Source organism: Genypterus blacodes, unplaced genomic scaffold (assembly GCF_046128005.1).
Source record: "Genypterus blacodes isolate CSIRO-AG114 ecotype Tasmania unplaced genomic scaffold, CSIRO-AGI_Gbla_v1 ptg000005l_1, whole genome shotgun sequence".
Classification (NCBI taxonomy): Eukaryota; Metazoa; Chordata; class Actinopteri; order Ophidiiformes; family Ophidiidae; genus Genypterus; species Genypterus blacodes.
In genome coordinates this window covers 1,727,501-1,753,829 of record NW_027466819.1, presented here as the reverse complement: position 1 = coordinate 1,753,829, position 26,329 = coordinate 1,727,501, and the positions used below count along the sequence as shown (strand labels likewise).

Below are 26,329 nucleotides of genomic sequence, written 5' to 3'. Positions count from 1 at the left end.
GGCACCGCGTCCAGATTGACCCCAATTTCCAGGCCGCCACGCTCCGGGCTTCCAGGGCCGCGGTGGGAAATGGGGCTCTCTCTCACACACACACACACATGGAGCAAGTCACACAGATTCCCCTCAGTCACAAGTCCTCGGCTCCGAAACCAAAACCAAAACAGTTAATCCCTCCGTCCAAACCACAGTCGGAGAGAAATCTGCTTAGGAGGAAAGTCTGGGAGGAGGATCTGAGTCACTGTCCTGCTCCGTTCATCTGGGTCAGATCTCTGTCAGAGTAGTTTAAAATCCAAATCTGACGTTTGTAAGTCAATAATAGTGATCCAGTGAGGGACAACTTGACTTAACAAAACGAAAACAACGACAGAAAAGACGGATCTTACCTCCACGGTGACTGTGTAGTCCGAGCCGTCCATCAGGGAGATCTTACACTGCATGATCTTCACCTTCTTCACCCCTCTCAAAGGAGACTTGGACAGGCGACTGGTGGATGACCTGTGGGACACCTGGTCCTCTTCCTGGGTCTCCTGTAACAAGAGGAGGAGGAGGAAGAGGAAGGGGACATGTGTTAGCTGACGATAATGAGGCAAATTTTTGAAAACCGGCGACTGCAGGTTTCCCTGTCGGAGGACTTGTTTCCCTTGTTTAAACAGAGGTTAAGCCTCGGAGCCTTCTCTGAAAGCGACAGGAACAAAAGCAGCTTCTGTACACGGCTCCCTCAGCTTATTGCCTTAAACGGCCCTAAATGTCAGTTACTTCGCCGTAGTTGCATTTTTACGAAACCAGCAGTTCTGTCACACGGCGAGAATCTAAGAATAGAAGCCTGGACCCTGCGTGAAGGTAATGAGGAGCCACGGAGAGGAGCCGGAGGAGCTCAGCCTTCCATCCAGCCCCTCCTGAGCTCCCTGCCTTCATCTTTACCCAAACCTTTACTCTTTATTCCTCTGCAGGCGTCTCTAGAAGCGTCTCTGCTGTGAGACCAGTTTGTGGTGTAGACGTCTGTACACAGATCCAGCAAAGCCTAAGCGCCGGCTTCTGTCTGGGTTTGAAAGGATCACAGAGAGAAATGTCGAGGAAATTCTGGGATGTTTCCTCTCTTCTCTTTCCTCACACCTACATAACAGATGTGAGTCACAGTGACGGTGACATATTACACTTGTGATGACGCTCTTCTGCCATATTGCTCATCTTAAGATATAACTAAATCCAATCTTCGCCTCCGCCAGCTTCCGTGCCTCTCATTCTAACAGATATTGCATTCACGCTCCATTTCCTCTCCACATCAAACACAACATCTCCATACTTCATTTCTCCTCATTCTTCTCTCGGTACATCTGCTGTGATTCTGACTTTAGCATTTAAAATGAAACCAACAGATCCATTTAACAACAGAAAGGCTTCCTCTTCTGTGCTGGTCTGTGGTCTGAAGGTGACCTGGTGCACCTGTAACCACACCTGAGGAGGGAGGAACTGGACTGATGAGGAGGATCAATCTCTATCATTTCTTTGACTCCTCCTAACGTAACTGAGCTGCTGTTATTTCAAACTTGCTCACATCTGCAACAAAACCACAGAGTCGCTCCATTCTGCACTGATGCGGGGGAATCCAGGGTTCAGATATCAATTATTTGCGTGACTGTTACCTAGAGAACACAACACCCGCTTGGGTTACTGCTGGTGAATTATGTCAGCCCTAACCGTGCGGCTGCCAAGGTTTCACATATTGAAGACCGCTTGAAGATCACTGTGCCTTTACAGCCAGCCTTGTGTTTCCCTCTGAGGGAGAGAGAGCAGGAATCTGTCTGTCTGCTCCCCTGCAGCTTGGAAGCTCTGGAAATTGAATCTTCTGATTTGATTAGGGAGTGACGCCGAAGGGTTAATTTGTGCCAAAAAATCTGCAGACGAGTGTGGAGCTTTAATATATAATAGGAAGCTTCCCCGCCTGTGTCAGACGTTACACTGACACGCTGTAGAGTCATCTTCCTCACACAAGGCCACAGATTCAACATCATCCACTGGCATAAAGACAGAATATGAAAACAACCCCTTTTTGTCTGAAAATATTTTCCATTCATCAACATTCATTATGTATGACTAAGGGCAGGAAGGGTTAATCCCCTGTTTGACTGTTTTACGACCTGGATGCAGGCTCATAAACACCAGAGGACCCGGATCACGTCAGGCTGTTGCTCATGTTTTTTCCATTTGAACTTTTCCTTATAGATGCAGAGGTTACAGCACTTTTTCCATTTTGAAACATAAACTGTAAAGGTTTATAAGCCTGTTACCATCTCAAAATACAACCCATATGTGGCAAAACATGGCGGGGGTCAACATGGTACAGTCCAGTCCATGATAGTACTGCTAATATAGGTAATATGAATTGGTTTGGCCCAGATCACACAGAGGGAGTGAGTGAGTGTGTGGCTCGGTGCTGACCTGTTCCTTTCTGGCCGGCGTGCTGTGTCCGGCGGCGGCGGGGAGCTGCTCGGGTAGGACCTGAGGCGAGGCGGGTTCTGCTGCTGCTGCTGCTGCTGCTGCCTGGGTCGACGCTTTGACTTTGCCCTTCTCTGCCTCCTTATTCTCCTGCTGCTGCTGCGGCTTGGCCTCCGAGTCTGCGCCCGGTTCGGTCGTCATGGTGAATCACGCTGGAGGAAATAAAGAAGAGGAGGGTAAAGAGCAGAATTAGACGGGTCAGCTGTCTCGTTGTGAACGCTCTAGATGTGTTGTCAGCCGTGTGTGTGTGTGTGTGGTGATAAGCTGCCAGGATGCAAACGCAACCATGTGGAGATTATTCAGCTGCACAATACCAAGGGAAGTGAAAGGGAAGACGCTAGACGAAGTGGAGAACCTCTTATTAATTCTACGGCGTGTGGGCGGTTGATCAGTCAAAGTGCTCAGGCTGCAGGTGCTCATGGCCCATATATGAAAATAACACTCTGGGTGTATATGGGATGGTTCTGCCTGTCATGCTGGTGATTCATCCATACAGTCTATCCTGCAGGAGTGTTACCACATTTAAACCACAGAGGAAAGAGAAATCTGACATACACACACACACAACTGACACACAGTACGTTCAACACACACCTGCTGAATAAGCACCAGCTGACACCTGACAGGTAATCAGATTAATGAGTATTTTCCCGCATTCTAATCACTCAGAGATTTTATTTGACATCTAAGTCGTTCATTACCTGGACCGGGGACAGAGTATTGTTACAGAGCTGCTTACTTTCCCTGCTGCTCTAGAATGCTCTACAGCCTCTCAGTATCACAGTGATCAAAGTATCTCAACTACAGCAGTGTGTGTCTTTCATAAAACACACTTCTCCCCTGGTTAAACAGCAGCATAGCAGCGACACATGCTGTCCCCAGGGCCTGAGGCTGGGTAACAAGAGGAAACGTCTACTGGTGTGTTTTGCCAAACAAAGATGACAGATAGGAAAGTTTGCACTGGGGCCCCTCTGTGCTAAGCACATCCAGAGGCTTTGCCCTGGTGCTTTGGGGTTTGGAGGGAGCGTACGGGGGGACAGCGGGCCTCTGCTCTGCGGAGAGTCTGGGGTTTGTACTATGGGATGCCTGTCATTCTGCCGTTGGCCTCCTTCTCCCCCCCGAGCTCTATTTATAGGGCCCTGTTTACTCTGCGCAGGGAGGATTCATGGGAGGATCTCTGACTTCCAGCCGTGGCCGAGGACAGAAAGCCTGTGGATCGTACAAAAGCTGACGCCGCGGGCTGCCGACGCTGATCCCAACCCGTTTGACATCCAGAATAAACGGCTCAAACAACGGAAAGAGCTGTGGTTCCAGAGAAAAGGAAACAGAAATGACGAACGATGAGGCGACCGGCGTAATAAGAAATCTGTCACAGAAAGAAAACACCACTGGGGGTAAAAGTGTTTTGTGTGGGTCCTAAATTTGTCACACAGGCCCGGTTTTAAGTGTCCCTGCTGTGAACAACACACAGGCACAGAGCTGCTGGCTGCGTCTGCCCTCATCATGTCCTCGTGTTGTTTAGCACCCGTTAAATCTCTCTGACAGGCTCGCTGTTTGCATGTCCATAAATCTGAATCACGTCCTCTCACTTGCATATAAATCACATTTAAATATATTTCAGTACCTCGACCCAATATGATTATCATTCTGGATTTTGATACAATTCAATTGAATACATAGGAGAGGATAATTGGCCTCTGGTAATGAGCAGGGTTTGAAATTGTATGGAATTAACTGTAACAGGATTACTACGCCACGGCAAAAAGAAGCTTTCCCAAATAATAAAGCCACTTCTGAAGACAGTGTGTGTGCGTGTGTGTGTGTGTGTTTTTGTGTTTAAATAGATCAGAATAACGCAGACTCAAAGCAGAGGGACATCTGGATTTAGAAATTATATAAGCCACTTAGTGCTTTAATTGAAGGCCCCTTTTTTACGAAGGTTCCTGCCTGGTTTCAGCAGTCGGGCGCATGTGTTCCAATCAGGGTGGGTCACTGAACGCAACGTGCTGATCAAACCCTTTTCGAATCTTTTAACTTCAATAGCTCCGGGGTCTATAAAAAGGCTGTATAGATTACACACACGCTAGATTACAGGGCTGAGCTCCTGTGAGGCGGTATGGGAACAAATTGATGAAGTCACAAGATCCAAATTCCAACGCCAGCCTCTTAAAAGAACACGTTTTCCAAAAGGGGAAGATCAGCAAATGCGATTTTAATAGATCACTGAGGCGAATTCAACCGGGAAGGCTCGGGGAATCTGTGCTGTGCTGCCGAGTGGGGCAGAGCTGAGCTGAGCTGAGCTGAGGAGCGGCTGAGTAATCAGCTGACAAATGAGGGCTGCCTGGCTAACCTTTGCTTTTCTTAACGCACTATGAAACAGGAACTATTGCAGTAGGAGGAGGAGGAGGAGGAGGAGGAGGGGGAGAGCAGGAACATCTTAGCACCATAGAAATGGAGGAAGAATACGTTCAGTCAGTGGTGACAGGCACTCTTCACAGGGACACACAACAGACGACACAGTAGTCTTGTGTGTGGCTCAAACTATGGACTAACACATACATTATGCATTTAGAAAGCTGTATTCAGACACATTTAGCAAGTTAACAGACGTAGCTGATGTCTGCAGCTATATCACCGAATCATGATTGAACTTCCTGAGACGAGTGATGGAAGTTATATTTACAACATCATCAGCAGCAGCAGAGGTTTGTAGTTCTCCTGAGCAGTGGGAGACTCTCAGGACTCGGACTCTCTCTACCCGAGACCCCTTAAGCAGAGGAATTCCTCTCCGTCACACTTGAGGACCAACACTTATCCACACTCTGTTCTTCTCCCTAATTGCTGTAACGCGGCCGTGAAGCCCCCGGCACTGAAAGGACCAATCAGATCAGGGTGGAATCAGATTGAGAGGTAATGGCGACACCACCCGCTGCATTGGATATTCACGGCCCTGATAAAAGCTTAATGGTGGCTTATCACTATGTAGCTATGTTACATAATTGATGACCGCTGCTAAATGCTTTGGCTCTGCCCGCTGCCTGCAACCTCCATTTTAAAAAAGCTCCATTTGCGATTGTAGTGCACACTGGTGGACATGGAGTCACACACACGCGCACACACACACTCCCACATACATGGGGGGGAGGGGCCACCATTTATGTTGAGTGCCATTAGCCGGAGCGAATCACAGCTGGTCCCATCCCATCTCTTAACCCCACCCCTGCCCCCAGGCCCATGGCCCCCCAAGGGAGGGTTTATGAAGATTACATGTAGGGGGGGATGCCTCGCGGTTTTTGACACGCCGAGGCTCCGGTCGGGGGAGCAGGCCCGGAGCATATGAAGACCCCGACCCGCCCCCTCTACGTGGCTGCAGGGCTGACAGCTGTCACACACAAACACAGTTACTGTAACAGGATCCGGAGTAACTGGCCAGGCTACTCAAATGAGACACCACTGCTGAGCGAGAGAGAAGGAGAGAGAAACACCACTGGAACCCCCAAAGTGGCCTCAACGGTCCAGACTACCAAACACCGACATAACTTTCGAGGGCTACTGTGTGTGTTCTATATGCAGTGTCCGGAATATTCGCAGTAGTAGGCATTTGGCCAACACTCACAATGAATCATATGGGGACTGCAGCCCTTAGAGACAACCACTAGAAGTGTTGATACAATTGAGAGAACGACTGCAGTACTTTGCCAAAGCCCCTGGAGTCGTACGGTTCACAGCTCAAAGCCGTTGAAACCTGGACGAGACATGAAAGCGAGGCTGACCTGAAAGAACTTTGCTGAGGAGGCTGTAAATCCTGTCAGCTTGCTGCGTCTACTTTAGATTCTTAGCATGATCATCACTATTCTAAAGCCAAGTGGACAGACCAGCTAACTTAATGTATGTCCTGACTGTGCAGTTCTGTGAGAGTCCTGGTCATGCTGGACTCAGTCTCACTTCCTTGAAAGCCAGATACAAATACACCAACGTGCATTAGAGGGAAAGTACTAACTTCTCAATCCTGTTGAATAATGTTCCTTTGATGAAAAGATGTGAAAATCCCCTGTTAGTGTAAAAGATTAGCACTAAGCCACAGTAGCTAGATTAAGTGCTAATGTACACTTAAAAAGGAGCTGAGACGGTGCAGCTGGGATTAAACATTTAAAGGAGATTTAGCTATGAATCATCAGGAAATCAGACTTGATTAGAATAATGTCTGCCAGCCAATATACTGAAATGGAAGCTGAGGATTACTGACCTCCTTTGGAACACTCGTCTCTGAAACAGTATCTGCTAAACAGACGACACTCAACGTGATGAAAAATAGATCTTATTAGGGGGCTGGTGACGCTGTAAATGAAGGGGCTACGACTGGAGCCTCAACCATGGCACAGAGATGAATGAGATATACTATTAATAACACTAATATTCATGTAAAATGTTGAAATGACGATTGTTAGACCGCGACAGGCAGCGATTTAATTAACTAGATAATGTCTGGACGCACGTCATGGGCCGGAGAGGAGGCGCACCTCTCTGCTTCATCTACTTCATACACTCTGCGCAGTGCAAAACAGTATATAGACTATAGAATGTTTAATCCATGCATATTAACTGTTGATATGTTGAGGTACAAAGGTTTGCCAAGTTTTGCAGCCTTAAAAATTAAGAAATCAATCATGTTTTAAGATATTATTGATCAATTTGGAAATAAGTGTCATAATAGTCAGAATATGTTGTTGAGGTTAAACCCTGCAGCCAAAACAAAAACAAACTATTGTCTATTTCTCTTCCTGTCTCTCTGTCTTGCATCCTGTTGATGTCCCTTGTGAGATTCATCTTCTGAAACATACTTAACACACACACGCACACACACACACGCACACACACACACACACGCACACACACACACACACACACACACACACACACACACACACACACACACACACACACACACACACACACACACACATACACATACACATACACAGCTGCCGGCACACACAGACTAAGAGACAGACGACTGCGATCCAAGTAACCTATGACATAACAAACATCCACAGAACCACAGAACCATGGAACCCAGCCAGCAGGCCTGCAACAGCCGCTTCACCGCGCATCTTTCACGCCGCTGTCAGGTCATGCAGAGCGGCCTGTACATGAGTGAAGCCCCGCCGGATGGGAGGATGCTGGATCAGAGGAGCTCCAGGTCGCGTCCACCTCTTCCTCCACCACCTCCTCCTCCTCCGCCTGGCCACGCCTACCGCACTGCAGATCACAAACAGCCGAGCTACGCCGTCTGGATGTCCAACAATGTCACACTTTTCATCCATTATCTGCGCGCAATTACTGCCGAGTGACTCAGCGATGTCGGCGTCTGACCTGAAAGAACGGCGGAGGCGGCCCGCGGCGGGATTCGACCTTAAACGGCACACTCGCCGCGTCGTCTCAGCTCTGTCCTCCCTCCGCCTCCAAACTACAACCACGAAGCGGTTTGCTTAAGAAATGTTTGTCCGACACTTATAAAACAGCGACCATTGCCTTAGCAGGGAGCCCCATTCAGCCAAAACAACACACGAACCCCCCAAGCAGACGTGTCGCGACGACGCTGCGCATTAAAAGGACACACACACACACACATACCGGCAACAACCACAGCTGGATAACCGCGTAAAAAACACACACTCACACACTCCGCCGCGTTTATCCACGAGTGTTTTAACGTTAAATAGCTGTCTATGGCCGCGAGAGCTGTGGTCAAGACGCCCCGAATCCGAGGCGAGCGCGCGGGGCGACGTTAGCGAACAGCACACGGTGAAGATGCGCGGAGCTCGTTTACGACAACCGCGCCGACGGTTCCGAAGGAGGGAATGGAGCAGAAAGAAAAGAAGCGTTATTACCGGTGGAATAGTCCTCGTTCCGCCCGAGTTTAGTTCGAGTTGCGTTCGTAGCGGGCTCGAGTTTCCTGACAGCGGCGCTCCACTGCTGCAGTTCCCCTCCGGCAGCCTATCACGCTCCACTATGCTGCTCACTGTAGAATTGTGGGATGGCAGGACAGCCGGGGCATTATTTTAACACACGAACACACACACACGCCCCCCCTACATACACACACACACCCCACACACATCAGGGCCATCAATGACACGAGGTTTGTTGTTGTTTGTTGCAGGGAAAAGAAGCAGCAGGGTGTTGCAAAGATCCGTCTCCTTTCACAGAGAGATGAAATTAAATGAAAGTGAACAATGATGGTGCCAACAGTGGAGCTTGTGTTGCTGCGTTTCAGACGACTCACACACAGACAGACACACACACACACTCAGACAGACAGACACAGACATAGACACGGACACGGATACACTCTGCTGCTTCCTGCATTCCTGACCATAAGCGCCGTCTCTGGAGTGCTTTCTACCTCTTATTCTCCCCCCAGGGTCCAACAAACACACACACACCCACACACACACACACACACACACCAACGTGACACTTAAACACACACACTTAGGTATGTGCATGTGGCCGTACAGTAAAGCATGTTTTTAATTAGTGTCTGGGCTGCTCCCTCTAGGGATTTGTGGGTTTTTGCTTCCCGCCTCCCAGAGGGAACTTGACCCCACCGAGCCACCCACTTTCCTTTCCTTTCCTTTCATTGCTTCCAAGCTATTGTATAAAGTGTATAAAGCTACATGTGGCGTATGTGGTGTATATATACACATGTAAACACACAAACACACGTATCACCCTTTGACATTGCTACAATTGAATTCCATGCATACTTCCCTGACAGTAGAGGGTACAATGTAATAACAACAACGTCAACCGCCGCACATAGCAACGGACGTGAGCCGGCTCCCTATTCAGCCTCCAGCTTACAGAAAAGCCAATTGATAACAACATGGCATGCTTTACATTTCAGACATGTAATTCAGTTTACAATACAATGTTACGCACTATACACACACAAACACACACACAACAGTGGAGTCGGGTATTTTAAAAACTTGACAAGTAAGCAGCAGAGAGCAGAGTGTGGTTCAGAGCCACAGCAGGCCTGACAATAGATGTAACTAAATATTCCTGTGACTCTCAGTGCCAAGAGAGGGAATCAGAGTAATAATAGCTGAGGAAGGCGGTGGAGTAGATTGTTTTTGTCACAATGATCTTGTCAGCTCCTCCTGAGCCTCAAGTGATAACATCACAAACCATAAAAATGTGGTTTTATTCTAACCAGGCAACAAAACCCGGCCACAGAGTCCAGGATCATACTGGTGTCCTCGGTCAGTGGTAACAAAGAGTTTTGCACAATTTCCCCACTCACTTCAATTACACTGCCGCCTATCTCATTTTTAAAGTACACACATAAATCCAGACCTCACTCAGACCCGATGCACACTGACATGCAAACCACTGACACCCCCGTAAGAACCCTCCACACACACACACACATTACAACAGGATGTAGAAGCTGACTAAGCTGTCTGCTCCATCCACAGCCAAACAATAGTTATCTACATTCAGAGCAGGTGGAGTCTGGCACAGTGTTGGCACGACTCTGCCGTCTCAGACGTTGCTCAGAGGCTGTCTGGCCAGTGGGTGGTGACTGTGAGCCTGTAATGCTATAAACCATCCTGAAAGTGGAGTTACACAGAAGTCACGGTCGAATAGCTAAAACAGTTAAACGCAAACCATTAATTACAGCGTGGATTGCGTCCCTGAATCCCGTCTGTCAGGTAATCCTTATTAAACGACGGCACCAAACTGGATTCTCCCAGGCTGAAATAACCCAAAAACCATATGTGGGTGAGGAATCTATAAACACGATGACCAATTCATTCCGAAGAGAGCCGCTCACCCACCCACCACATCACACACTGAAAGTTTCTCAGCTGACTGAAAGTGTAAGTAGAAGTCCGTGACTTTCATTGGCCTGTAGTGGATACAGCAGGAAATCATGTGTAATGTAGAAAAGTAAGTGGAAACTAAAGGCTAAAACGCATTGAAAAGCAGAAACACAAATGGATCTCCTGTTTGAAGTCAGTGTTGTCTGTTGTAATCATGTAAATCATTGTCTTTGACATGTAAGATGACGTGGCGATGGTAATGACACGGCTTTTAGGGGGGAAAATGCTTCACTACACTGGAAGCAACGTTTTTTTCCCCCTGATAAAGAGCAGGACTTTGTCTTTACCATGAACCGGGGACAGCAGATCCAAAGATTAACATGTCATAACACCGTCACTTCGCCGTCATCAGAGGGGAAGTGAAACGCAAACTCAGCACGACAAAGACCGCTGATCGCCAAATTAAAATCACAATGCAACACCGCACTGGCAGCCCTGGTTTCTCTATCTGATACTCAGTGTTTGTACTGTGTAGTAGTTCTCGTCCTTTGTGTGTAGAGTGACCTGCTGATAAGACTGAATGCAGATCTCTTGACTCCTCAGTGTCTCTGGAACAGGCTTGGCTCAGCACAATGATTAATGCCACACCACACAGACAACATGTGATCTCTGGACTCTACGTAGCCGATGTGGATGCTTGACTCTTCACTTTTTCTGCTGCGTACAGACACTCAGTTCCTGTGGGGGGGCCTCCTCTGCTCATGACACATAACCTTGGACTTAGCTTAACCATGATTCCAATAAAGAATACCCTCAGTTCTGACCAGATAAGAGCGTGTACTTCTAACGGAACATGTCATCAGTAAATCCAGACACTTGTGAACACAGTATGGAAGTATTAAAGTTCAAATCTGTAAGAAAATCACAGATCACAACTTTAATCGTTTTTTCGTAAAAATGACGAAAAACGAGAAACGACATCAGCAGCTTGAAGCCGAATCCAGTCGTGCCCAGACAGTGTATTAAACCGAGTCTCTCATATCAGTGACCTTATGGACATCATTACAGAAATCTAATTTCCAGTGCTGCGGTCAGAACAAGCAAGCTGGCACCTCATCAATATGTAATTACACTGAAGCATGTCTCTCACAATACACAGCAAATCCTCCATGTGATCCAATTAAACAAAACTACAGGTCCGGGCTCGCATTCCCCGCCGTCCCCGGGGTCCTCTGGAAAATAATAACCTCAGCCTAAAAGGATTTCTGCTGAAATGCACCATCAGTTTTCCATTTTGTCTCTGGCTTTGCCCGCACAGAGGCAGCAGAATCAGCAAACCCACCGGGCAAATGGACGTCCAACACTGCATTTATGTCAGCTTACACTGTTTGTTCAATGTTCATCACTCTGTTGCGACCCGATTCAGATGATTTGGAGGCGTTATTAAAAGGAATGTCTGAACTCGTGACCTGGTGAATTTGCTCCATCTCACCCCTTCACCCCTGGGTAAAGCTATGCCCCCGCCCCCCTGCTGTCCAGCTCCAATCAGCTGTAAAATAACAGATACTCAGATGTCTACAGGTCAGCAACCGAACATTCCAAATTAGAGTCTGATTTCTGCCGCTCAGGCATTCCAAAAATCAGCCCCGTGCTGCGAGCAAACCCTCGTCCTCGCTGCCTTCTGCCAAATGGAAACAACGCATCGAAGCTTTTGATTCTGATGCACTCAGAGGCGAGGAGCACTCAGTTTGAGCTTTTTAACATGCAGGATGCAAAGCTTATCTAGGGGGAATCATAAATGCTGTCACTATTGCTAACCTTTGGAAAGTGCTAAGCTAATGATTGTGCCCTTTAGAGTGATTGCAGAGGGGGAATTTTTAGACTCAGGGAGGGGCAGCACATGTGTACAGGCTGGGAGAAAGAAAAGCTGCAGCAGGATTTAGAATGAGCCTTCCCTCCCAAACTCGCTGTTGACATCGATATTCCAGCTCAGCAGCACTACAGACGCTTTGTGTCCATTTGGCTTCTGTGTCAAAAAGGAGTCAAAGTGCTCAAGCAGGTTTCCTTATGGACTGAAGATTGACAGCTGAGCGAGTGTGTGGATGAAGTTCAGGAATTGGAAACTAAACGGGAGCAGTTCAACAGGCTTTTTGGTGGAAATCGAGCTGCTGGCACGACGAAAATTCAATCTGAGCCTAAATTCTTCTCTCCACTATAAATACCCCGTGACTGTCAAGGTGCTGTCTCAGGAGCTGTGTGGCTTTATAAGGCAAAGGCGGCCCTAGCGATCAGGCAGCGTCAGAGGAGATAACGCGACTCTCAATACGCTTATCACTCCACTCAACTAGATTGAGTCATCGTTATCTCTCCCAGCCCCTGAGGTTTGCGGTGATAGTAAACAGCGCTGCACTCGCGTGTCGAGTTCAAGCCCTTTCTTCGGACTTGAGAACAACTACACACATCTGGCAGGGAGGGCAGGTTGTCGGCGAGGACAGTTCATTTACAGGACAGGACATTTTCATTTCCATGTCTCAAAGCAGAGGGAACCCTGGGGGGGTTCCACGTCTTGCTCGGGTGTGACCATTCACAAAGTTTGTATTGCTAGGCAAATACAAACAAAGTACAAACAAACAAAAAAGGTGTTTCCGGGACAACAATCAGGTTTTTCAGGTGTGTGCGTTTCAGGTGTGTTTGCACATAAATGCAGCACTGTTGTGACAAATAGTAATGACAACACTATACAAATAGTAATGACAACACTATACAGCATAGGAAATCAATCTGATTGGTAAAATGAAGTTTGATGATGTCATCAACACACATCTATACAACGTGGTTGATTCGACTAGAATCTATGCCTTTTGTCTCTCCCCTCATCTCCATATTTCTTTACTCTAACCTTGGAGTATCTTATCACTTCATCACGATAATGGTTTAGCCAATTCATCTTAATCTTTATCTCGTCTCTCTGATTCATGCACACCTTTAGATCTTTTACATCACCAACCAGGTCTAATGTCATTTCCACCAGGACAATGACAAGTGACCAGATTAAACGTTCCTCAGACAAAAGGGTCGTCAAGAGTCTTAATCACCGGCCTCTGCTCATCATATCAGACAAAGGAAACAAGAGGTCGCCTTAAAGTAGACAGCAGTGGAAGTGTAGCTAATCTCGTCAGATAATCACATGAAGTGGAAATGAAGAGGTGCGATTTGATCAATCAAAGATAGTTAAGAATTAAAGTAATTAACGTTCTGCATGCTGTGTTGCCAATTTGCAACCAACAGTGCAGAACAACCACAATTGATACCTGATGACATTGCAGATTTGATACGTATGCTGTATTTTAGCCACAAGTCACAATTTGGAAATACCCGTCTGCTTAGGCCATAATTACAACCTCGCTCTGTTCCAGTGACCAAGCCTGGAAAAACCAGGGAAGAAACATGGGCACGGACAAAATTCAAACGTTAAAAAAACAGTTTCCTATGCTCTGCGTCCTGTCATTTATATCTGACAAGGATCACTACTTGGCAAAGTTTTAGCCACTGCAAGTGCAACTTAACACTATGTACTTGTTTGCAATAGAGCTGATGAGGAAATTCAAGAAATCTGCTGCATTTTCCATTAAATGCTTCATGTGAGAAACCCTACAGAAACAATGCCCGTGTTTCTGTTGTATTGCTCTTGTTCTTTCTGTAAAGAATCCACAGCCTCTTATAAGCGGTGGTCAACAAATGTGTGCCAAACTTGTACCATAGATAATGTTAACATGTTAACATGTATGATAATGACAGATGTTACATGTTATAACTATAGCCTCCCACTCAGCCAAGGCCCTTTAGTTGGGTGTCCATGAGGGCAGAGGAATGTGCATTGGAGTCCCACAGACTTTGGCCCGTCTTATCATCCCCATCCTGTACATTCACCTTCAACATTCAACCTCATAAAACTGAACAGTAAGAACAATAAGGTCTCATGACAAACACCAAGAGTACTTCCTAAAAATGGATGACCTTGTTGGCCTTTGTGCATTACAGAATTATAACCACATTCATACAAAAAGTGCTTATAAGTGCTTCCAGTTCACAAAAGGAAATATTAAGGCAAGGAACTCTTCCTCCTTTGATCCTCACATGTGTTTTGGAGGGAGTATAAACGGAAACACATGCTGTGAGAACTTCCCATTTCCGATTTCTATGTCTGCGCCCAGAATGCTTTTGATCAGGTGTGTGTGTGTGAGTGTGTGTGTCAACAAAAAAAAGTGTTGTGCTTGATCAGCAGTATGGGAAACAACAGCAGACAGGATTCAAGAAATTGCTTCAGAGGAAATGCTAATATGGACATGACATCAAGATGCAATCAACACGTTCAAAGCCACAGAACAAATCATCTTATTTAGTGATTTAATCAGCGGACAAACTGCTGCATTCAGGACTTCACTAACTGTCTGTACAACTTTGTATTAAAAGAACTGAATGTGAGGACAGGCAATACAGGGAGCATTCAAGATACCTCCTTCTATTGACAATTTTATAGCCGTCGTGTCATTGTAACTATTTCTCAGAATGAATTCGAGGTACTCACCAAGTCACAGTCCAAGTCACCGGGGAAGGTTCAGGTGGGTTGCACAGCCGGGTGTTTTGAAATGGAAAGACAACGAAATAGACACAAAATTAACTCAGTGAACACGACTTGTGTTCCATTCTGTTGAATCTCTCTAAACGTTAACACCGTCTGACTACAAAAGCAAATTTAGGCAAAACGAAGCTGATATTTTAACATTTCCAACAGGGTGGAACAGTATTGGAGAGTAGCGGTGTTGAACAGCGCACAGACAAGTGAAGCAAACATAGTAAACACAGCACGAGCCTTTACCTGAGAGCCGAGCGGCCACGACACGAACGCCACACGGGCCGGAGCGTGTTGAGGGAGAAGCGGCGGTGGCGACTGCGCGGTTGTCCGGACAGGAATGAGTTGACACCTGTTTGTGTTGCCGAACTAAAAGCTCCTACAGCGGATCCCTCAGAGGCATGGAGCTTGGAGCAAGCCCCGCCCCCCCGGCTCGTAAACGCCCACCACCCCCCTAACAGCGTTGCGTCACGTTCATAGGAGAGCTCGTGCTTTGGCGTCAAAATCGCTGTGTGTAAAGCGAGAGCGCTATCTATCTGACGCCATATCACACTGCTTCGCTCCGGAGCAGCGCCGACAGCGGCACGCCCACCGAGCAGCACCGCCACAGTGCCATCTAGCGGTCACAGGCTGGAAACGGCACGCAAACTGCCTACTAGTAGTGCCTCAATGAGTTTGTCACATAACCGCTAGATGGAAACGTTTACTCAGCAATCCAACGAGAAAAGTTAGTTGAAAAAAAAGCTATGTATATAAACAGAAACTAGTGTGACGTAAACAGAAGATATGTCATAAATAGTCTACTCAATGAAGTGCTGCAGTGCTGCGATGAAGGAACAGTTTTGAGATACTAGTTGTTTACTAGTTCTTACTATTTTCTTTCTACTCCCACTCGGCTACATTTCAGAAAAGTCATAATAAAAAGCATATCTAACTTCAAAGGGATTCATTCAAAATGTTGCTTTTAAGGGGAAAGAGATAAAGGAGAAAGAAATCCTACATCTGACCTGAAAGAATGAAAGCTGGAGCGATGAGGTCACTCCAGTTTCAGGGTAGTTTATGTATTATTGATTCCAGAACGATTGCATTCATTCCAATCTTTGCAAATGTGAGATGCAAAGGATGTTGAGCTATACAGTCAGATCAGATAAGAAGCTTTTTATAATTGATGCATTAAAATGTAACAGATACTTGTGAACACATCAATTATTCAACACTCCGGACACAACAGGGAGGGTTTACTTTGGATGGATGAATACATTCTACTGCATAGACTTATGTAATGTAACCTGCCAACTTGACTCTTACTTGAAATGGTATATTTTCGTTTTGCGGTAAAGCATTTGAGTACGTTTGACTCTGCAGAGCCACCTGGATAGAAGTTATAGATTACACAACATGTTGGCGTTGCAGCACACAAACAAGAGCATCAGTGGACGAGCCTACGCTTATTCACTCTATTCATCCCACAGCTATTTATTTAAAAGATGCCAGTAAAGGGCACTTAGCTGTTACTACTCTCTCCAAAATGAGCCGTGCTGCCAACGTGTACAAAAACACACAATTTACTAAATATTCCACAGTCATTCACAGAACAAATCACATCAGTTTGTCATTGTTTTTAATATTTCCTAATGCAAGTAAAACCATTTGGGGCAAACAAGCTGTGTTTCACATTCGCTGCAGAGAATCATCACACACACACACACACACTCACACACACAAACGCCTATTTAACTGGACGGTGGTGTTACAGTCAACTTTATTCAACCATGGATTTCCATTTGAACAGTTGTGCACGTAGAAAGGACCTTTACCTCAAGGTCCCGAACCTAAAAACAAACATCTACCTGAGATTCGGTTTAGTTCAACTACTCACGTGTATTCACATAACAATGGATAGAAACAAATCTAAACTATATAGGTATCTTAATGCTACAGTACACCGTGTACAGTAGTGTTCAGTGAATTTCTGGCAAATCTACGCCTGCAGTTGCCCTACTGTATACAAAATGATGCGTTCAGATCAGATCTAGTCTTTTCTTCTGTCAGTCATGATTACATATCCTTACACATCTGTAGTATTGCTCTTGCTACAATGAAAAAATAGAAAATTACATCTGGATCTGTGGCTGAGCTGTGGATGTGGTCTTCATACAGCCCCTTGCTCTTGAGTTGTCATGGCTATGTTTCTATAGTCCTCTGCTGCTTCCTCTCTGTGCTTCCTTTCTGTGTTTCCTTTCTGCGTTACCTTCCTGCGTTTCCTTTCTTCTGTCCTGTCCTGCTTCACATCAGCACACATCAAAGAGTTTCAGCGGCTCATCTGCAAAACAAAAAAAGGAGAGGAGTCTAAGCGTCTGCAGAGGTGCTGGGTGCCGCCAGGTCTTCCTCTCCCTGAACCTCCTTCTCTGCTACCGCCTGCTTTGCTACTTCCTGTTCATCGCCCGCTGGAGGGGCGTCCGTGTCGGAGGCCTCGAAGGATTCCCCCCCCAGGTCGGCCAGTTTGATGTAGCCCCTGCTATTGCTACGCTCCAGGCGAGGGCAGCTGAAGCGCCTGGCTCTGTCGCCTTGACGACCAGCAGACACTGACAGGCTGCAGCGGCGCGCAGTCCTGGGCTGATCCGCCAGGGAGTTGAGGGACAGCCGTGACCCCGTCGCCCCGGCAACAGGCGATGGAGGGAACAGCTGGGTCCACAGAGGCGAGGACGGAGCCTGCGGCGCCCCCTGCTGATCTGCAGTGTCTGTGAGCGCAATCTCTTGGAGGGAGTCGCTTGTCGAGGCGTCCTCTTTGATGTCGATCTCACAATTCTGGCTACTGATGGCCGGCTCGTCCTCGCTGCTCGCTCGTCCGGCCCCGGCCTTGCCAATGCCCCCTTCCTCTGAGGGTCCCGCTCTGTCAGACTCCTCCACCTCACAGTTGTTGAGCTTGATGACTGGCAGGGTGAAAGCGTTGACGGAGGAGGTGACGATGGAGGTGGTCTCCCACTGTCGCGGCTGCGGCGTCTGCTCACCACTGTTGCTGTAGTCTTTGTAGATGCTGTAGACAGTGTCTGTGAACGTCTGGACGTCCCTGGACCAACTGCGAGGCCTGCTAGCCAACGACGGCCTTCTGAACACCTCATCACTCAGGTCGCCTTGGAGACTTATTCCAGTAGAGGGCCAGGAGCCACGAGTGAGCATCCCGCTGGCACTGTAGGAGGCCGACGGACCCTCAGCGCTCTGTGACTGTGTGTAGTTCACCAAGCCGTTGAGGGGCGAGTACTCCTTTGACCGGATGCTGTGCAGGTCGATGACCGTGGAGTAGATGTCCCGCAGGTTGATGATCTTAGTCTTCTTGTCTCGGTTTTCGTGGAGGACAGCGTTGGCGCAGATGAAGAGGAAAATGCCGATTCCCATCACCAGGGGTCCGAAGACTTTCAGATTGTCAGAGTACAGGTAATTGTCCAGGAAGTCACAGATGAGACCACAGTGAGGGGACGTGCCCGGGGCGCTGCTGTTAGCATGGGTCTGGTTGAATACATCTGCCTTGCCGGAGTGAAGGTTACTGCTGCTGGCGTTGGAGGACACTGGCGGGCTTTTGGGGGGGCTCAGCTTTTTCACGTGGAACACTCCGGCTCTGCGGCGCGCCTGGTACTCCTGCTGGCTGTCGCTGGGCCAGTACCCCAGCACGGCCATGGAGATCCCCACCATGAGGACCACCACCCCGAAGCCGGCCACCAAGCCGGCCGGGGAGCACAGGTTCAGCTTCCCCTTCACCACCACCACGTCGTTCTTCTTCTTCTTCTTGGATTTCCGCTTGCGCTTGTTCTCCGCCCGGTTCTTGGAGCGGAGCGAATCCTGCCGCCTGTTCATGCGCAACAGGCCTCCTGTGGCGATCATGGCTGCGATTGGACAGTGGGGCCTGTCACTTAACCTGGCAGGGACAATCACACAACAGAGACAGAGCGTTAGGAAGACTACACACACACGCACACACAAGAGCAGAAGGTTTAAAAGGCTTACAATGATTTCACAGAGAGATTATAGAGATGCAGCTTTATCATCGCCACACATCAGATAATGCTGCATGTTGCACAACATCAGCTACAGGCAGATACAACACGAGTCATCAGATATCTACAACCTGCCAGCAAAGATCCATCTGCTGCTGCTGCTGGATGCGAAGGTATGATGATGTAAGTGAAACGGAGACAAATACCTCAGATGACAGCAGAGAACAAGGAGAGATACTCATCTATATTCAGCCATGCCGGTGCAGCGTTAGGCCATGAACACGTAATGTGTCCAGACAGCAGGCCAGCAGGCATGTTCTCTCTCTCTCTCTCTCTCTCTCTCTCTCTCTCTCTCTCTCGCCCTCTACTCCCCCACCACCTTTACATCTCTCCCATTAATATTCTCCCCCTCCCGGTTTCACACCAAATTAATTTCAACACCTACCAAGACGGATCGGAGATGAGCTGCAGTCGGCACAGCACAACACAACGCAACCCGTTTGTTTACACTCCTCCGCAACATCTGTGACGGGTGGAAGATGTTTGCATTTGTTGTATTTGTCTGTTTGGCTCTCTGATTAGATGATCGCACCGGTTCTTGGTATCGCTGGTCCAAAGGGCAGTAAAGCCACTGACACCTATCATGGTAACATCTGCTGACGAGGGGCCAATCAAGGGGTTGAATAATAATAATTCCCCTTTGAGTACGCTGGTAGCTAGGTATTTCATTTGACTAATCAGGCCTAATTATGCTTGACTTAGGGCTGAGATTCTTGAATAACTTATTCCACAAATTATTTTCAGAGCAGCAATTAGGAGAGAGGTTTCTGAAGGTCGATCCAAGCATCCAAGCATCTCAGCCTCGGCACACACAAACAATGATGGTGAAGGGCCTGGCTGCTAAAATGCTGCATGGGTGAAGTGATCACAGCAGCAGAAGAGGACGCGGAGTTCTGCACCTGAGCTTCAGCAAACAAATCGCTCACTCACTGGCCGCCACTCAGCTGCAGCTTTGTAGTGACTTTATATTACATCCTCAGAGCCACGCAGACGCACCCCGGGCTAGAACGAGTCAACCTGAAGTGAGAACCTGTGGGGCAGGTGCAGGCAGGTCTCAGTGTTTGAGACAGAGAGGGAGACAAGGAGAGAGAGAGACGGGGAGAGAGAGAGACAAGGAGAGAGACAGGGAGAGAGACAAGGAGAGAGACAAGGAGAGAGAGAGAGACAGGGAGCAAGAGATAGACAGGGAGAGAGACAGAGAGAGCTAATGTGGAACAGATGACCAGGTTGATGCCTGAAGCCTTCAGTCCTTTTGAAACCTTCACTCTCTTTGCGAAAATTGAGAAAGGAACAATTTCATACTCATTTTCTCTCCTTTTCTTCTCTGTCCAGGCGGGGACGTGAGCAGACGAGCTGTCAGATCCTCCATCCTGGCCTACAGTAACTTGTAAGGGTTGTAAACACCAGATTTGTTCACTTTAAAGACAAAGACGCTGCACTCTCTTACGGCTGTTTGTCTGTTTCATACACAAAGGGGACAAAGGGCACACACGTCTGTCCACTGGGCTGTTTAGAGATGAGGTCATCAACATCAATCTATGCATCCATATAGGGAAGTGAAAGGGGGAGAAGGGTTTCAGTCTGTGAGCTCAGAGAAATGGAATTCTCTGTTTTTGTCTGCACAGATCAAACCAGGTGATCCTTCATTAGAGCCAGACTGCTGCTCCCCGCGCTCCGTTCACAGCTGCGAGCTCCTTCTTCTTCTTTTGTGTGTTTTTCTGATGCGTGAAAGCGGGAAAATGGAAGCCAACTTCAGCCTCCAGTGGGTGTGGACACGCGTGATCGTGTCTCTGTCCGCGGTGCTGAGCTGAGGGGAGGCGGGGGGCTGTGGGGGGTCCCTTGAACGCCCCATGGTGTGTGTGTGTGTGTGTGTGTGTGTGTGTGTGTGTGTGTGTGTGTGTGTGTGTGTGTGTGTGTGTGTGTGTGTGCGGGGGCGAATAATATTTCCGTGCGACGTCGCGTGAATAATCGAGTGTTGAGATTACGACGCATCTGTTTCCTTTCCGCCTTTGAAAGCTCGCGTGGAGCAAATATGGGCCGCGGAGCTGAAAATGTCCAGAGTCCATCTGCACATACACACACAAGTCAAACACAGTAAATCTGAGCTCGCCAGGCACATAAACACACCGAACACACACACACCTTCACCTTCACCTGATGAAGCCTATAAATCACGTTTAAGAACTCTAAAGCTCCGTGTGGTAACTCTGTTGTCGTCTGGATCTCTTTGTCTTATGAACTTATTGAGCTCGATCCTCGCCGTGTGGCTGCAGGTCCAAACATCCCAAACTTTAAGCAGACGCAACAGGATCGAACCTATATTTCATCTGCTGCTTTACGTCGCTCGCTCGCACATTCGACAGAGAAACTGGAACCGGCGATCAGACCCTGAACGCCTCCCTGACTCCAAACTCTTCATCTTCTATTCCCCCAAAATCAGATTTAGACTTAGATTAAGCTTATTGGATATTTATAAAAATCATAACCACCCAAATCTGCCATCATACAGCGTGGATGTGGAAGTCAAAGACGCGGTTGGTCCGCACAAAAAGAGGAGCGCTTGATTCAGTCCGATGTCTGGAGCGAAAAGACAACAAGATCCGGATGAAATGATAATAAAAAACATAATAAATCAGTTGTCTTCTTACCAGAGAATGTGTGTGTGTGATCAGGCATCTTCAGTGGGCGCTCCCGTCGCTCTGCCGTGCGCCTCCACGCTGGTGCCAAAGCTGGAAGAGTGTGTTTCCAGATGGACGCGTCTGTTCTACAATCCGCCGGTCAGGGGGGCGGGACAAGCGCGGACACGCCGGGGACGATTATTGGGTAACGAGGAGATCGAGGACGTTGATCGTGTGTTACTCCAAAACCTGTGTTGTGTTGGGAAAAGCCAGTGAGATGATGAAGTGTGTTTGATGGATGAAAGTGTCAGCATGTAGGTCACCTATGTGACACGTGTGAAGAGTATAACACCAAGCTTCACCATGAGGTGACTCAAAGAAGCGTTGGAATCAAACAGGAGTCAGGATGAGAATAGGTGAGGTCACAGAAAGGTGCATTTTAAATATACATCATTCCTAATGTATGTGTGCACTTCAGGGTCTTACATCTTGTGTCTTATTCTCCCTGCCTCCACCTTCCCCCCCTTGGGATTCATCATAACTGCGGCTGTGCTCGGCCCACATGTGTTTAACAGAATCAAATATGACAGAATCCAGATGTGTCCCAGGGATCGGAGGCTGGGGACGGCAGCAGCAGCAGCAGAGTAGCTACACACTGGGCAGGCAGGCAGGGAGCGAGGAATGTGAATAACAGGTTTGTGCTAAAGCTCCACCGAGAGGATAGGAGAGATTTATGACCCAGAAATGTGTTTAATTTGTTGCATAAATTAGTAGCTGCAGCAGAGAAAAGTCCACTTTTGAAAGCTGCGGTTGGAGTCAAAGCGCAATGGGAAATAATCCAGGGGTTTTGCCGAGCGCTGTCTTTAATCCGTGGTGCTGTGAAGGTCTGGAACAGACACGGTGACACACAGCAGATGTTCCTGAGCTCCTGAAGAGGCTTAACATCTGTAAAACTCTGTCACTGTGTTGGAGGATGCACTTCCATAGAAACCGAATCAAGGCCAGAATAGGAATTAATGTGTTACATGTGTGAACCTGAGATACAGTTAATGTCTCCTCTTACTTCATCTGTCTGCTTACAGCTTGTTGCGGATTAAAAATCAACTTTATTCTACACTTTTACAGATCCATTTGGAAATGTAGTCTGAAATTACAGTTGTGAATACAACAGAATGATGACATCAGCGCAGATCTTCATCCCATCAACAATAACTCAGCTCCTCTCAAGAGATTACTTCCCTTCGCCGACTCTTGATTCCAATCAGCAATCAGCACCGAGTGAAATTGATTTACAAGAGGTTCAGTCTGATGCGTATCTAAGTGTGTAGCCTTCAGTCTTTTTTCACTTTGTACATCACACCAAATGAGGCCTGGGATTCACTGCGAGCTCCCTCAAATGGGTCTCCGTCAACGGTGGCTAATGAGCTTTGCGGCAGGGATGAGGCTACTTCCTATATACCGCTTAATTAAGTCAACATACTGGAGAGTATAGGGGGAACAAGTTTGATCCATTAGTCTTTACGCAATGGAGGACTACAGAGAGATATTCAGGTTACTTTGATGCTATCTCACAGTCAAGTAGCTCAGAGGGTGTGTGTGTGTGTGTGTGTGTGTGTGTGTGTGTGTGTGTGTGTGTGTGTGTGTGAGTGTGTCTGTGTGTATTCCTACGACCCACAGGTGACAGAGGAGCAGATTGCAGCAGAGTCTTGCAGCAACAGCACAAGTATTTACATTATCCCAGGAGATTTACCAACTCCCATCTAATGATTTTACCCTTATACACTTAATCATTTATTATCAAGGACATCCCCAAAGGTAATTACACTCAGCGAGAGCACAGTGATGAATTGGGCGTTCGCTGCGTATTCGTTGTCATTGAGAGGAGAAAAAATAAGAGTATAATAGGAGAAAATGGAAGAGAAGGGTGGGGGCATGCAGGGAACAGAGGCAAAGAGAAGCTGTGGTGTGTGTGTGTGAGGGAGAAGAAGCTTTAGTTCAGGCATTTGTTATGCAAACACTCTTCTAATACCGGCACTGGCAACTCCACTGCAGCGGCAATTCAATAATTCAGCCTCTTTCTCAACACTAACATCATTTTTGTGACAGTTATTTAAGACATCACACTGGATCTCTTCTGCAGTCCTGTTCTATTCTATTCAGGCCATATCTGATCTGCCGCCGCCGCTGCTACCATTATCTGATGCTTATCAAAAATAGACCATCCCTCACACTGCAGCCGTTATCCAGGCATCGTCCCATGGGGAGTCGTGCTACAGGGCAGGGCCAGGATGCACGTATACTATCAGAAATAGTTCCAGTGGATCTTTTTGTTGTTGCTGCAGCGATGAGCCATTTCACGTCACTTCACTTTGACTCGCTCCAGCTTCCTTTGGCTGCCGGACATTCTATCTTGTTTTGTAATATTCTGAGAGATCCAGTTTCCGTCTTTGTGCCGCAGCATCAGGAACTGCAGAAGCTTTGGGGAAATAATACAGATTTGCTTGTTTCAGGAATTAGACAAGTCCGAAAGTCATATTTTGCAGTCAGTATCATCAAGAAAACAACATGGAATTCCATAAAATACTTCTACATTTGGCACTTACACATTCAACCTGAACATTTTTTAATTTTATGTCCACACAAAACCTTTTTTTTCACTTTATATCCGAAAATCTCACTAAATCGCAGTGTTTCGCTCGATTCTTGATTGATTTTTGCAGCCTGGACTTTGGTGGCTGACTGGGAGCGTGGAAACGTGTACGTCTGTATGTACGTTGGCTCAGTGAGGGATCAGCTATACCCTGAGAAAACGATGTCATCATTGCTTGTGTAATTCGTTCAAGAGGCTTTACAATGAGAGAGAGAGAGAGAGATAGAGAGAGGGAGAGAGAGAGAGAGAGAGAGAGCGATAAAGCCACGCTCCCCTCTGAGGCGTAAGCTTAGAGTACTTAGGCATTTGAGCGAGATGACGGGTCATCAATTATGGTGGAAGCAGCTGCTCTGCTCTCTGGTTGTTTAAGTGTATATCTGCCTCCTGTCCTGTGTTACATTAGCAGGCATGCAATCATTGCTTAATACTATGGATTCTAGAGTCATTCGCATCATTTTTCTTCACGTTTACGACCAAAATATCCGATTTCCCTCCTAAATGTGGCATGAACACTATCTGAAAGCTTACAATTCACTCTGATTACTGGATTACACATTATAACTCCTCTAACTCCCTAAAGGACCTAATCTAATTGTGCGTATTGTAAAAGCTGTGAGTCCCAAATCTCTCGATGTGTAACTCGCACTCCAATAGATCCTGTCAGCGCACAAATCAGGGTCAAGCAGAAGTAATGGCCTCACAATAGAATCCTATCAGTATTAATTAAAGGCAGCCACATCTCTCTGTTGACCTCTGGGTGTTTTTGACTGAAGCTACATCATGTTCATTATCGGGCAGGATCGGCGATGGAGGCAGCAGAGAGGAGGACCCTCGCCTCATAAATCAGACACCTTTCCCACACTAACAATCATCGGCAGCATTGTCTGCTCAGGTACAAGAGGGAGAGGACCCTCCTGTTGATGGATGACGGTGAGGGTCCGTCCACAGCTCCTGGTTGCTCGCTAATGAGATGCGTGACAGCGTGGCGACTGATACAGGTCACGGAGACGTATGGGCATTTCTGCTCTGTCCGTTTCTAAGTTGGGCAGCCATGCGTCTCTGACATCATGTGGAACACGGGAAATGGAACGAGACACACGCGTGTGGCAGACGGAGGGACCAGTCGCCGGGTTTGGTGGGAAGAGAAGATCAGGGGAGTGTGGGAGGAGGGGGGGAGGAGGGAGGGAGGGGGGTGTATGGAGCAGCAGGTGAACCGGTTTCTCCCAGCAGGTAGCGGGTTCTTACTGGCGACCTTGTTTCTCCCCCACAGTATAAATGGCTGATGAATAGGCAACACGAGCCCCAGAACACAAATAGAGGAGCAGCATTAGCTCCGACATCATCAGCAGCCAACACTAATGGGAATTCATGGATAAAATATGGAGGTTCCATGTTTCTTTAATGGAAGATAAGGCCTAGATAGAGATCGGGAGCATCTCTTTGGAGATGTTAAGAAGTATGGAGTTAAAAATGTTCTAAAAGAAAATGTATCAGTATTCAGTTGCTGCTTGATGAAAACTAGTTTGCTGTTTGCAGTCATTAACAGAGAGAAAGGAGTACAGAAATGAGTACAGAATGGAGAGAAACAAGTCCTACATTCACACATCTATGTACTCAAGCATTAGAAGGAAAATGTACTCAAGTATCCAAACTAAATGTGTGTAGCAATGGGACGAAATTATGGATTGAGACTTGGAGGATACGACGTCCTTCACCTATAAATGTAGAGATAAGGGTTCGTCTCCCCGGGGTGTTTGGAGGATCTTCATGCCTTTAGGTGAGGGATTCCACGCTTCTCCTCTCTCTGCTGAATTCTGTCATTAAGCTCATTCAGCGCTCAGATGTAAGGTTGTTACTTGATGAGCAGCATTATTAATTAAACGTTCTAAAGCGATGATCAATACACAAGTGCCTTCAAATTACATTGCAGTACCTCTGCGGCTGAACTCAAGCATCCTCCAGCATCTCCTAAAGGATCCTGACTGCCACAAACAATCTGTTACCCCGCCGTTGTTTGTCACCATCGCTTTGTGCCACGTGACGAC

At 47.3% G+C, this 26,329-nt stretch overlaps 2 protein-coding genes across 8 annotated transcripts in view; both read right to left on the bottom strand.

Moving 5' to 3' along the window:
* Positions 1-15,339, bottom strand: part of LOC142997779 (band 4.1-like protein 3) — a 33,902-nt gene extending 18,563 nt beyond the window's left edge. For 3 of the 7 annotated variants that reach the window (XM_076148301.1, XM_076148303.1, XM_076148302.1), the window contains exons 1-3: positions 8,388-8,538; positions 2,440-2,648; positions 384-527 (exon numbers count right to left, since the gene is read on the bottom strand). In XM_076148301.1, coding sequence (XP_076004416.1) covers positions 384-527; positions 2,440-2,637 — 342 coding nt within the window. In that variant the 5' untranslated portion in view covers positions 2,638-2,648; positions 8,388-8,538. Of the gene's footprint in view, positions 1-383; positions 528-2,439; positions 2,649-8,387; positions 8,544-15,210 lie in introns of those variants that run through there. The other 4 variants (XM_076148307.1, XM_076148308.1, XM_076148305.1 and 1 more) reach the window with 4 other exon arrangements.
* A 1,247-nt stretch (positions 15,340-16,586) lies between these two features.
* On the bottom strand, positions 16,587-21,750 carry tmem200cb (transmembrane protein 200C, genome duplicate b). The gene is made up of 2 exons (XM_076147655.1): positions 21,665-21,750; positions 16,587-18,877 (listed from the first exon to the last, which is right to left on the bottom strand). The coding sequence occupies exon 2, from the start codon at positions 18,841-18,843 to the stop codon at positions 17,314-17,316; it is 1,530 nt and encodes a 509-aa protein (XP_076003770.1). The 5' UTR covers positions 18,844-18,877; positions 21,665-21,750; the 3' UTR covers positions 16,587-17,313.
* Between the last annotated feature and the right edge of the window lie 4,579 nt (positions 21,751-26,329).